This window comes from Chionomys nivalis, chromosome 1 (genome assembly GCF_950005125.1).
Source record: "Chionomys nivalis chromosome 1, mChiNiv1.1, whole genome shotgun sequence".
Lineage (NCBI taxonomy): Eukaryota > Metazoa > Chordata > Mammalia > Rodentia > Cricetidae > Chionomys > Chionomys nivalis.
In genome coordinates, this window is record NC_080086.1 from 136,801,542 (window position 1) to 136,813,964 (window position 12,423).

The 12,423-nt window shown below is 49.6% G+C and overlaps 1 protein-coding gene across 1 annotated transcript in view; it reads left to right on the forward strand.

The window, feature by feature from the left end:
• The window catches only part of Otof (otoferlin), a 91,037-nt gene that overhangs the window by 44,802 nt on the left and 33,812 nt on the right, over positions 1-12,423 (forward strand). The window contains exons 6-8 of the mRNA XM_057766392.1: positions 9,200-9,273; positions 10,376-10,502; positions 10,915-10,969. Of these exons, the coding sequence (XP_057622375.1) occupies positions 9,200-9,273; positions 10,376-10,502; positions 10,915-10,969 (256 nt within the window). The remainder of the gene's footprint in view (positions 1-9,199; positions 9,274-10,375; positions 10,503-10,914; positions 10,970-12,423) is intronic.

Below are 12,423 nucleotides of genomic sequence, written 5' to 3' on the forward strand. Positions count from 1 at the left end.
TGATGGTGAAAATGGCCACTCCGTGGGACGACAGCTCAGTTACATTGGTGCCCGCTGAAGGGCTAACCCCTGGCTTTGCAGCTGTTGTTTCTACGGGCGGTAGCGGCAGTAATGGTGGACGTAGTAAGATCACGATGGCGTTCTTTCTCATATAAATGCCTTTTCCGGACCCTATTTCCACTCTCAGGGAGTGTGGGCCTGGAGTACAGAAGGAGGGACGAAAACAGAACTCTCCCTATATCCTGGTAGATGTGACACCTCTGACTTCAGAACAAAACTCAGAGAGAGGAAAGAGACCCAGTCCCAGGTCCCAGTTGTTCAGTATGCCAGTTTCATACACCTGTTGACCCTTGCCAACCCAAGGCCACACACCTCTCTTTTGTAGTCCATAGCAGCAAAGACTGACATATTTTCCAGGGTCACAGAATGAAAGCCGAAAGAAAAAACCCTTCCCTCAGAGCCTGGCTGTATAGACAGAAGGAAAAAAAAATGACAACTCTCCAAACGCAAACAGGAGGATGAAAACCAGAGAAATCTTGAATGGAGTTGTAATTCCTAAATAGCCCACAGAAACCCTTGCTCCATGGGCACAGGCCCCAAAAGCCCTTGGGGCTTCCTAACAGTGGCCCTAAGGTCACCTGAGCTGGCCTGGAGCAGGGCACCCGAGTCTCCCTCCCCTCTCCCTGCTTTCTGCTCAGTGGTCCTGGCTGATTTGGGCAGCCAGAAACCTGGAAATTGTGGATCTCTTTGAATTAGAGACTAAATATTTGCCTAAAACAAAGGTTAGTCAGATGTATCTGGACTTCAATTGTGACTGCATGGACCAGGCCTGAACTATCAGGGCACGGCCTCACCTGGGCAAGGTCTGAGGCAGGAGAGTGTGTGAACAGAGGGGGGACATCATAATGGCAGTTTTTCTTTATTCTCACTGACGCGGCACAGGAGGGGCTTTAATGGAACCTTCCAGTTTCTGGAAACCTCTCTTAAGGAAGACGGGGGCACATCTCTCCTGCTCTGAGACCTTTAATGGTGGTTTGTTTACAGCACATTGCCCCACTCCTCCATCTTGTAGCAAATCCAGCACCTCCTCTCAAATATGCTCCATCCACTGTGTCCCCGGAGGTCCCCACAGCATGGGCACTTTGCAGTCCTTGGAGGGGAGGGGACCAAGGGAGAAAGTGAGGAGGAGATGTTGGGAAGCCTACAGCTTTGAAATCACCAGACCTCCTCCCGGGAGAAGAGATGGGCTGCGTCTGGGGCCAGGGCACTCCTATACAGAAGACTTAAAGGGGTCGGTGGGAATAGGGAAGCCCTTGGAGAAAAAAATGCAGGGGTCAGCAGGGCCAGGGCAAAGGTTGTGAGCATCTCTGGTCCACACCCTCTCATCCGCATCCCATTGTCTCCTCATTTCTTCCCCTTACTCAGCAAAGGCAGAGAGAAGACCAAGGGAGGCAGAGATGGTGAGCACAAGTAGGTGTCCCAGGCCAGGGCAAAGCCAGTGGTGCTGGTTCTCTGCTATGGGGTTCCAGGGGGGCGGGAATGGGCTGAGAGGGTCAAAGCCAGTGGTGCTGGCTCTCTGCTATGGGGGCTCCAGGGAGGCGGGGCGGGAATGGGCTGAGAGGGGCTAGGGGGCGCTGTTCTGGTGGAGCAGCAGGGCACGTGCAGGGTGAGGGAGGTCTTTTCACAAGACTGTGGGGGAAAGAATGGGAGAGGGAGGTGAGGGCGGGGGAAGTGGCCGGACCTATCCTTTCCACTCTGGATTCTTGGAGGTGACACCCTCTCCTTTTTTAGAGACTTGTTCCTCTTCTGCTTCACTGACCAGCTCTCTGCACCTATAGATCAGCTCCGTAAGCATCCCTCTGAGGAAGGCTATACTAGACAGTGGGGTACACAAGAAGCCAGTCTCCAGCCTAGGCAGCACTGGCCAGTTGAACATACAGCCTTGGAGGTCCAAGAAAGACAATCTCCAGGCACCATGTGGTGGGCAAAACACAAAATCACAGAGAGCCAAAGAGAGATTGCCACTCTTGTGACCCTCACAGTCTCCGTTCCCCAAAAGGCATGCCACAGTAGGAAGACATAGAACTCTGATGGGCTGATCACAGAGACCGAGAAAGATTGGCAGCCTGAGGTGACAGGCTCAGAGGTTCCCTAAAGTCACACTGTCGTCTGGAGACTCAAGCATCACAGAAATTACAGTGGTTTAGGTAGTGACAAGTGTCAGTTCAGGGAACAAGGTGGAACTGGGCAAAAACAAGGAATCTAACTTCCTACCCAGAGTTCACTTCAGACCCAGGCAGCTGAAAGGACCTGATTGTACTCAAAGCCAATTGGTTCTTCAAACGCTCTGGTGATCCTGCAAACTCGGAGATGGAGTCTTTATTTCCCACACATAGAAACGGAATTCCAGAGATACCAGGAGATTTACACAAAACTGTGGTCCCAATACTTAAAGAATTAGTTTATAGTTGTGTCTACAACAATCTGAGCTGATCCTCGTGGGTGTGTCTGCATACGTTAAGATCCTGGGGAACTTGGAACCTCATCCACTGTGTTGCCCAAATCATACTGAATTCTAGGCATGCTTGGAATGATTGCACTAGTAATGACCATGACCACAGAGCAACAGGAGCAGCATGCTGTATGGGAAGAGGGCCACACAGAAAGACGGAGCAGTTTGCCTGCCTCAGAGAAGGGTAGAGTGTGTTCCAGGGCTGACAGAGCCGGGGATCCGAATCCTTGTGTGGATAAGAGGCGATGGCTTTCTCAGTAAGATGGCTCATGGCTCCAGGTTTCTCTGCTGCTGACCTAGGAGGTGCAAGCCACCCTTCTGTTCTCCCTCAGCACTCTCTCTCTCTCTCTCTCTCTCTCTCTCTCTCCCTCCCTCCCTCCCTCCCTCTCTCTCTCTCTCTCTCCCTTTCTCTCTCTCTCTCTCCCTCTCTCCCTCTCTCCCTCTCTCTCTCCCTCCCTCCCTTTCTCTCTCTCTCTCTCTCTCCCTCTCTTCCTTTCTCTCTCTCTCTCTCTCTCTCTCCCTCCCTCCCTCCCTCCCTCTCTCTCTCTCTCCCTCCCTCCCTTTCTCTCTCTCTCTCTCTCTCTCTCTCTCTCTTTCTTTCTCCCTCTCTCTCTCTCTCTCCCTCTCTTTCTTTCTCCCTCTCTCTCTCTCCCTCTCTCTCTCTCTCTCTCTCTCTCTCTCCTCTCAGATCACCAGGCTCCAGGTTCCCTCTAGCTCCCCAGTCTGTCAGACTAGCTTGACTTCTGTGATTATAGCTGGGGTGATACAGGCACGTGGCGGAGCCCCAGGACGTGCTGCCTCCCTTGCCCTGCTCCATCTTGTCTCCTGCTGTCCCATCACCAGATGAAATTAAGTAAGCTAGGATGTAGTATTATTTTAGTGTGTACAGGAATGGGGAATGGAATCTAAGATGCAATTAAGCAAATTGAAACACTTTAGCCTGAGGAAAGAACACTGTGAGGAGAGCGTGCAGATCCCGACCTCGGTGCTGCCAAGGCGGCTGGAGGGAGATCAGAGGAAACAGATGCAAGATGGGAGAGAAAACGTAAAGTTTGACCCAGGAAAGAGCAACAGTGCTCCCCATGAGTATGTGGCACCATGGGGAGATGGGAAATCTGTTCTCAGGATCCTGTTTGCTGGGGCTTTGCAAAAAGAATCAGAAACCAGAAAGAAGGAAGGAGCCAGATTCCCAGGGTCAGGAGAAGCACTCACATTCCCTCTGGGGCTCACATGCCCTCTGGGTCAGTCTGGGCCAGTCATGTGACGTACTAGTAGAGCCCTAGCCTAGGATGTGTGAGGTCCTGGGACTGATTCTCCAGCTCTAGAAAATAAATTATGGACTGGAGAAATAGATAACTCAGCAGTTAAGAGCACTGGCTGCTCTTCCAGAGGACCTAGATTCAATTCCCAGCACCCACATGGCAGCTCACAACTGTTGCAACTGCAGGGATCCAATACCCTCACACAGACATACATACAGGCAAAACACCAATGTGCATAAAAATAAATGACTTTAAAAGAATAAATAATAGTAAATGCATACATACACACAAAAAAAATTTAAGTCAGCCTGTCCTTCACCCACACAGGAAGTGATTCAAAACAAACTGAAATTCAGCACAGTTTAAAATACATTTAATTTTTTAATATTTTATTATTTTATTTATTTTATATACCAACCACAGTTCCTCCTCCCTCCCCTCCTCCCCCTCCTCTCCCACCTTCCCCCCCACTCCATCCCCATCCACTCCTCAGAAATGGTAAGGCCTCTCATGGAGAGTCTACAAAGCCTGGCATATTCAGTTGAGGCAGGACCAAGCCCCTCACCCCCTAAAATACATTTAAGATTATAAAGTTACCTGTAACTGCAGGAAAAGGTGGCATCTGTTCATGTCTGAGCGTTCAGGAGAGGGAAACAGGAGGATTAGGAGTTCAAGGCCAGTTTCATATTGAGTTAGAGGCTGTGTAAGCAACAACACAAAGAAACAATACAGCTCCCGACTCTTACGGATAGTTCGTGCATCCTGATTACCCGAGCCATGAGTGCATGAGCCTGGGCATTTCCAGCTGAAGGTGCTTGGCTGGACCGTGAGTGCTACTGTAGTTCATGTGTAACCATACCCTTCTAAGTCACAGCTTCCAGAATAATCCATAGAGCAAATCAATGAAGCACTCAGGCCACTGGTTTTACCTTGGTGCATGTCCCCTGTTCATAATATGCAGCTTCCACCCCTGGGTCATGTGTGCATTGCACAGCCGTAGTGACAGACTTCTGAACTGAGCCATGCAACAAGGTAAGGGAATTGCTGATACCTAAAGGAAGGGGTTACAATAAACACACTGATTTAAAAGTCTTTTCTCCAGAGGACTGTCAGTCTAGAGATAACATTGTAACCATGGCGAACCTAGCCACTGGAAGTAAATGTGATTCTCTATCTTCATCTCCTCTACACTCTTAATTGTCAAGCTTTTCTGTTTGTATTTTTGTGCATGCATGTTTTTGTTGCTGGTGTTTTGTCTTTGGGTCATTACATGTGTTTGTTTGTGTGTGTATTGCACATGCCGTGGCATATGTTTGGAAGGCAGAGGGCAACCGTGTGGGTCTCAGGAATTGAACTCAGGTCACCAGGCTTAGTGGCAAACACTTTTACCCACAGTGCCAACTCACCAGCCCGTTTTTGCTGTTGTCTGTTCATTTTTCAAGAGTGATCTCGTTCAGCAGGCAATCCCAGGTATGGATATGGCCCAGGTACCAGGGTCATTTGTAGAATGGAGTGTCATTGAGAAAGAGTCCCTTGGAAAAGGCACTAATTCTCATATCTCTCAAGCATACCGTGCCCGTGAGTACAGACTTGCTCAGGTGAAGGTGTCCCTTCGCAGAGCTGACCACTGGCGTGTTTCAGTGCCTGCTTCTCACTCCATCCTGTGGTCTGTGGTTGTAGAACCCCATTAGAAGAGATGCGAATTTTTAATTCTTAAAAAAGAAACTTAAATCACAAGTTAAACACCTGTCTCCAACATAGGTTGATAATCTTTAAAGTTCCATGAGTAAACTAGCTTTATTTTTTAAATTGTCCTTCTTTGCCCTTTGCCCTGAGAAGCTATGCACTGCTTCCCCGTGCCCAGCACAGTAGAAAGGGCCTTTTCTATGGCGATTTCCCAATGTATCAGTTGATCAGTATACCAACTGATACACTGGGAAATCGCTAAGAACAGCAGCAGCAATGACATCTTGCTCTGCTGGCCCACGCTGTAGACCAACTAAAGAACAGTGTAGAAGGTACCAGAGGGATGGAGCCCAGACTAGGAACCGTGGATATGGGGTCCACCATTGCACATATCTGTGCTTTTCATCAAGAAACAAACACCATTTTGAGACATCCGCAGTCACATGGCGCTGCCAGCAAGTCTGTTTGCTTCAGTGGTCACATGATGCAGTCTTTGGGGGGTTTTCTCCTTTGAATTTTTCCAGGGCACAGTTGGGGTGGTACGGCATTAATAGTCTTATTTATACTCCCCGAAATGTTCGTTCTAAAGAATAAAGTGGGTCTTTAATTAAAGGATCATAACTAAGAGAAACCCAGGCCTTGAACTTAAGTGGCTATATGGGACCAGCTTTAGAAAGCCGTGCAGTCCTCTGGGCTTCTGGCAACAGCCCGGATTCCAGCCCCAGATGCGGCGCAGCTGACTTCTCTAAGCAGGCCCTCTTCTGACCTACACAGCTCTCAGCTCTGCTGTCTCAGCACCCTTCCCCCGCTGCTGGGGAGATTCTGGCTAGAGCTGGCTGCCATGGTGATGGCATCCTGTAGGTCACACAGGCACAAGACTGGGACTCTAGAAATAGCCACCCTGCCCTTTTAACCACTTGTTGGGGAGAAAGTCCCCAGTATGTTTCACGATAAGCCAGGCAGGGTGACCCCTTTCCTGCCTTCAAACAACCAGTTCTAATGAATTTACTGATCTTCTTGATGCCATGTCACCCGTAATTTAAGCCTCATTAATCTCTCCCAAAGTATGGTGAAGCTTGGATCATTTTTGAATAAAGGACTCTTTCTAAATGACTTCCCATTGTGGCTATGGTCCTGCTGCCTCTTCCCGTGTTCCTTTTGGTCACCGTGGATTCATGTTCAGAGAGGAGACAGTGCAGCCAGGACAGTGGACCTCCTGCAGGCCTGGGGACATCAGGCTGCAGCCTCTATTCCTCTTACTGTGGGACACTGAGATGATTTTCTCATCTCTGAGCTTCAGTCCTTCACTGGCTGAATGAAGAGATAACATATCCACGCCCTTCGCAACTGCCAGCAGGGTACACTGAGAAAACATGAAGAAAGGCACTGGTCCTCAATTCTTGTTCAAGAACTGTATCCCCTTTTAGACATTTCAGTGTGTGTGTGTGTGTGTGTGTGTATGTGTGTTATTTATTTCCCCTTAATGTGGCTCAGAGACAGAGTCCTTCAGAGTCCTTGCCTATCATGCAAGGCCCACGTTTAATTCCTACCAGTGGAGTTTGATGGTAAATGTCTTTAATTTCAGCCTGAAGACTGGGAGTTAAAGTCCAGGTTATATTATACAGCAAGTTTCAAGCCAGCCTAGGTTATAAAAAAAAGTGTGGGGGTGTGGGGGTGTCTCAGAAGAAAAAGAAGTCTACCACCAGAGCTGACGATCTTGGGTCCATCTCTAGAACCCACACGGTAGAAGAGGAGCGCTAATGCCCAAACATTGTCCTCTGACCTCCATTCATGAGCCATGGAACATGCATGTCTCCTCACAGTCTCTCTAAATAGATAAGTAAACAAATAAATGTAATTTTTTTAAAAAAAAATTAAACTTTTAGCTAAACCAAAATCTAAAAATTTTAAATCCCAGACAGGCTAATCACAGCAAATGCCTTTTGAAATGAGGTCACCTTCATGTGTATTCTGTGCTTAGAGCCAACAGTTAAAACTACAGAAGTGGCACTGGAAGTTGAGGGACTTGGGAACAGAACTCGGGAGATAACATGCTTGTCATGCTTGGCGACCCACCTGTAATCCCAGCACTCCAGAGGGGGGGACAGGGTCCACTGAACAAGCTGGCTAACTAGCTAGCCTGGTCCTGAGCTCGAGCGTCAACGAGAGACCCTGACTTAACGTAGAGGGCAATGGAGAAGGACAGCAGCGCCACCCTCTGGCCTCCATGTATATGTGCACACCTGTGCACTCACACAGACGTGAACATGCACACCATATGTGACAAAAGAAGAAAAGATTGAGAGGATAGAGAACAACAAAGAAGATGCTTGAGCCCGATGATCAGAAGTCCGAGGACAGCTGCTCTCCTTTATGGGGTCCCTTCCTTCATTTTTAAACCCACAATACTAGGGAAACAGACAAATCAGGGTCGCCTGCCTCTCTCACCTGTTTCTAGTATGTCATCAATGAACACATTCATGAGTTGACAACACATGACAGGAGTGGTCCCTGTTCACCCAGCCATCACACAGGACACAGACATGGCTCATTCTGCATCTGGGTTTAAGATAGGACCGGGTTTAGGGAATGCACCTGATTCCCCAGTCTCAGGTAGAAGAGTTTGGGGGAGCCAGGCAATCACAAGGACAGAGAGGTTTTCTCCAACCTCACACTGTACAGCCTGCAGAGAAAGGATCTGGGGGTCCTGGATAGTATCCCCAAGCCTTTGCAAGCCAAGGCTAATTCAATGTCTGTGGACTTTGCTGGAAGCAGGTTAGGAATGGGGCTGTACCTACCCCCACGGGAGGCTGCAGCATGGTAGCCACACGCAGGAGGAGGAGGAGGATGGGAAACACAGGGAGTCAGGTGTCCCGCTTATACAATATGGATGGGGTAATGGAATACTGCACTTACCCCCCACGGATCCTACTCCCGGTCTTTCCTGCCTCGGGGGGACCTCAGGCTGGACTGCAGGGACATCACTAAAGGGCTGTAGGGACCCCTGCCTCCTTCCCTCAGCCCCACTGACTGCAAGGCCCTTTGCCTCGGCACCTGGCCATACCACACCAGAGGAGAGGTAGGAACTATGGGGTCTGCATGAGTTCTAGGGGCTAAGGGGTGATGATCGGCAGTAGGAAGCCACAGGGAGAGGGACATCCAGGATAAGAGAAAGGCCCTTTTCACTGGGAACTGAGACTCTCTTGGTACAGAGAACAGAAGAAGACAAAGCGGGTTCTGTGTACCAAAGCCACCTGAGACGTGAAGAGCTGGCTTCCAGGGCTCCTACCTTATCTTCAGCCTCAGTCTGTCCCTCTGAGCCACCCAGACCTATGTATCTGTTCTGATGCTGTCTCTGGGCATCTGGCCTCTTTTCCGGTTAGCTCTTGTTGGGGTGCATGGTCAGGAAGGCCCTTAGGAGCCTTGCACATCCCAGAGCTCTGAGAAGAGTGGGCTGAGGTCCAGCTGGGAAGCTCAAGACCCAACCAAACTCCAGGCCACTTCCCTAGTCAGCTGGGATTCCCACCTGCTCCGGAAGGGGCCAGGGAGGAAGTGTCCTATGTCCTTCAGAGCTCATGGCCCCTGATTTGGAAGGTACCTTGGGAAAAGTCACTTAGACCCGGGGTCTCCATCTTCTTTATCTCTGAGTTCCCCCGGGGACTGCTTCTTGTGTGTTTATGTTTTTCCTACATGCATCTATCTCCTCCCCGACCTCATTCTCGGGGTCCCCCTTTTACAGAGCGGGAAGGAGTGTGTTCTCCGCCATGAAACTTGGCAAGACTCGGTCCCACAAAGAGGAGCCCCAAAGACAAGGTAGGCAACATGGTCCCTCTCCATCAGTCACTCTGAACTGTAACCATCATTTAAACCTGCCTTAGACTGGTCTCAAAGGGCCCTCCTTCCCCACTTCCCGTTGGCCCCTCCCACTTGGGCAGGTCTTTGACTCCCATTGGTTGGCCTGGGGAAAGGAATCACAAGCCCTTGAGCCTCTGCCAGGTGGGTGGGCTCCTCTCTACAATGAGTAACTTCCCAGGAGCCCAGAGACTTTTTTAATTAAAAGAGAGAGTAGCAAGGAAGCATTTTGGGGGTGCACCTGGCTGATGCCAGCAGGCTCATCCCTAGAGAGAGGCCACTGGGCCTGCGGAGCTGGGGTGACCTTTGATGCTTGGTCCCTCCTAAGAAAGGAGACTGGAAGGGTATCTGACTGGGGTTTAAGAGGAGGCAAAGACAGGTGGAAGATAAGGGGGTATGTGGGGCAGAGAGGGGAGCTATGTGTAGCCAGCATCAGGGCTTTCTTATGTGGTCCATTGGCCCTAGAGCTCTATTTTGACTGCACTCTTCATAGAGGGTACAGCTTCCCGCCGAAACCCAAACCTACCATGTCTAGGCTTTTCCAAATCGTTACTTCATCCACTGGAGTCATACACTGGAGTACGCGCCCGAGTTCTCGCCTCCCTGTTAACACTAGCCATTGTTATAAGATGGATGTAGAAAGCTCAGGGTATTTCCTACTTTCTTCCACAAAGGATATTCAGAGCTTTAGAAGATAGACTTGGATAAAAGAATTACATTCAAATAAGATTACAAAAGAAAGGAAGGCTAGACATAATGACGATTAAAACATTTTAAGAACATGACCGTGTACATCTAATTCCAAGACTCAGGAGGCAAAGGCAGCTGGGTCTCTTTGAGTTTGAAGCTAACCTGATTGACACAGAGGTCCAAGCCAGCCTGGGCTACATAGTGAGACTGTCATAAATCAACCAACCAACCAATCAATCAATCAATAAGAGGACAAGAGATATATGGGTGCATTCTAAGCAAGTGTCATCAAATAAGGTGAAATTTGACTCTCCTTCCTAAGAGACCGTCCCTAGCCCTGCCTCCACCCACCTACCCTTTACTTCTTCCCCAGATGAGCCAGCAGTGCTAGAGATGGAGGACCTGGACCACCTGGCCATTCGACTAGGGGATGGGCTGGATCCTGACTCAGTGTCGCTGGCCTCGGTCACTGCTCTCACCAGCAATGTCTCCAACAAGCGGTAAGTGGGCCAGAGGCCTGAAACCCACCTGCCACAGCCCTGCCAGGCAGGACCAACTTGCGAGGCTTGAAATTTGAGGGCCCCTGAGCTGCTTCTCCCAAGCCTGCCTTTCTTACTGTCCTTGAATGGCCTTATCACTTGTCTCCCTGCAGAGGCGGAGCCCTTGAGCCGCTGTGGGGAAGAGGGGCGGCACAGAGTGCTGACCAATCCACACATGACTCCGTTCACCCAACGGCCATCTGTGGCTTCTGCTTCTGCTTCTGCTTAGTCCTCTCTGTCTGGTGGTCCCACCAAGGACATCCACCCCCACCCCCAATTCTGTTGGCAGAACTGAGTGTTTGAAGACCACAATTTTGTCCCTCTGGCCTTTCCATCCCTCACACAGACCCTGACAGTACATTCTCCTCCTCAGGTCTAAACCAGACATTAAGATGGAGCCAAGTGCTGGGAGGCCCATGGATTACCAGGTAGGTGGGCACCCAGATGTCTGGGTCTTACAGATTCTGATGGAGTAGGGTGTCCTGCCAGGTTCACATGGTAGACTCAGGTAAGAACCAGGAGGTCATAGAGGGCCACAGGTTGAATCACAAAGTCAGATTCTGTCTGGATTTTCTAGAAGTATCAAGGCAGGTGCAAACCCAAGGAAGAGTTTGAGATTTTGGCACCACTTAGAGCTCCTTGAAGATTCTGTGTCCTTTGTTGAAAGTTCTAAGGAAAGGGGGGTCGGGGGGGGGGGGTCTGAGGGGAGACACACATGCATGCACACACACACTCACACACACACACTCAGATTGTTGAGGGCTGAGCTGTTGAAGAATGGTGGGTGTTTTTTTAGGTTGTTCCAGTTTGTTTTAATGCTGGAAGTAACATCAACCCTGTTATCTCCAGACAGTAAGAACAGGAGTGATCTTTCCCCTCCTTTTGTGTCTCTATAATTTCTCAGATTAGTTGTTATTTGTTTCTAAAACTAAATTTAGGTCTGACCAGGACGGTTGTGTGTGTGGCCACAGCACAGGCAGAAACGGAGCTGAGCATCGGTGGGGGGGGGGAGGGGGGCATCTGCCAACACAGGCCTCCACTTCGCAGGCCAGATCCCCAGCCTTAGCTTTCTCCCAGCCTGAGATACAGAGCTGGATGGAATGGCTCACAACGGACAGGCATACAAGCCAGAAACACCTAGCCCTTATGGGAAGAAAGGCGAGAGAAAGCGTCTCTCAAGACAGGCCCAGGGACCTGCCACGACTCCAGACTCTTCCTTGAGAATAGTACTTAGTTATAGGTCATAAACCGGTGTGAGTTGAGCTTTATCTTCAATGCCCATTTCCCAAGCCCTGCACACACCACCCTTATGCATGGACAATCCCACTCCACCTCTCTCGGGTGAGGATAGAAAGTGCTTTCCATATGACTGCTAATGCTACCCAAGGATTTGCCTTGACTCCCATAATGCTTGCTTTGGTTTGCTTCCATCCCCATTTTCCCTGGTGTTTAAAAAAATAGCCCCAAGTGGTGTCACATGGTGCCACCCTGAAATTTTCGACAACCTCAAGCCCTGAGAGTCCCTTGGAGGTTTGGGAGTGTTGCCCCTGACCTATCAAAACCCAAACACAACATCTTGAGGCATTAAGGGATTTCTCTGGGAGACAGACACGTGGAGAGTTGCTTCTATGTACTGAGATCAGGGAAATCCCAGAGCCCCCCCGCCCATGCAGAGACCATGCCACCGGCCTGCTGTGCAAAAACATGTGAAATCGTTGTTCGTATAATTTATTTTTAAAGGCTTATTATAAGGCAGGCACTGTGCTAGGAGCCAAACATGTGATGATGTCATCCTAACAACCATCTGAATGTAATTGTTACTGCATTTTTACAGTAAGAACTGAAACCAAGGAAGTTACGGGGGAGGCTTGGGTAAATCAAG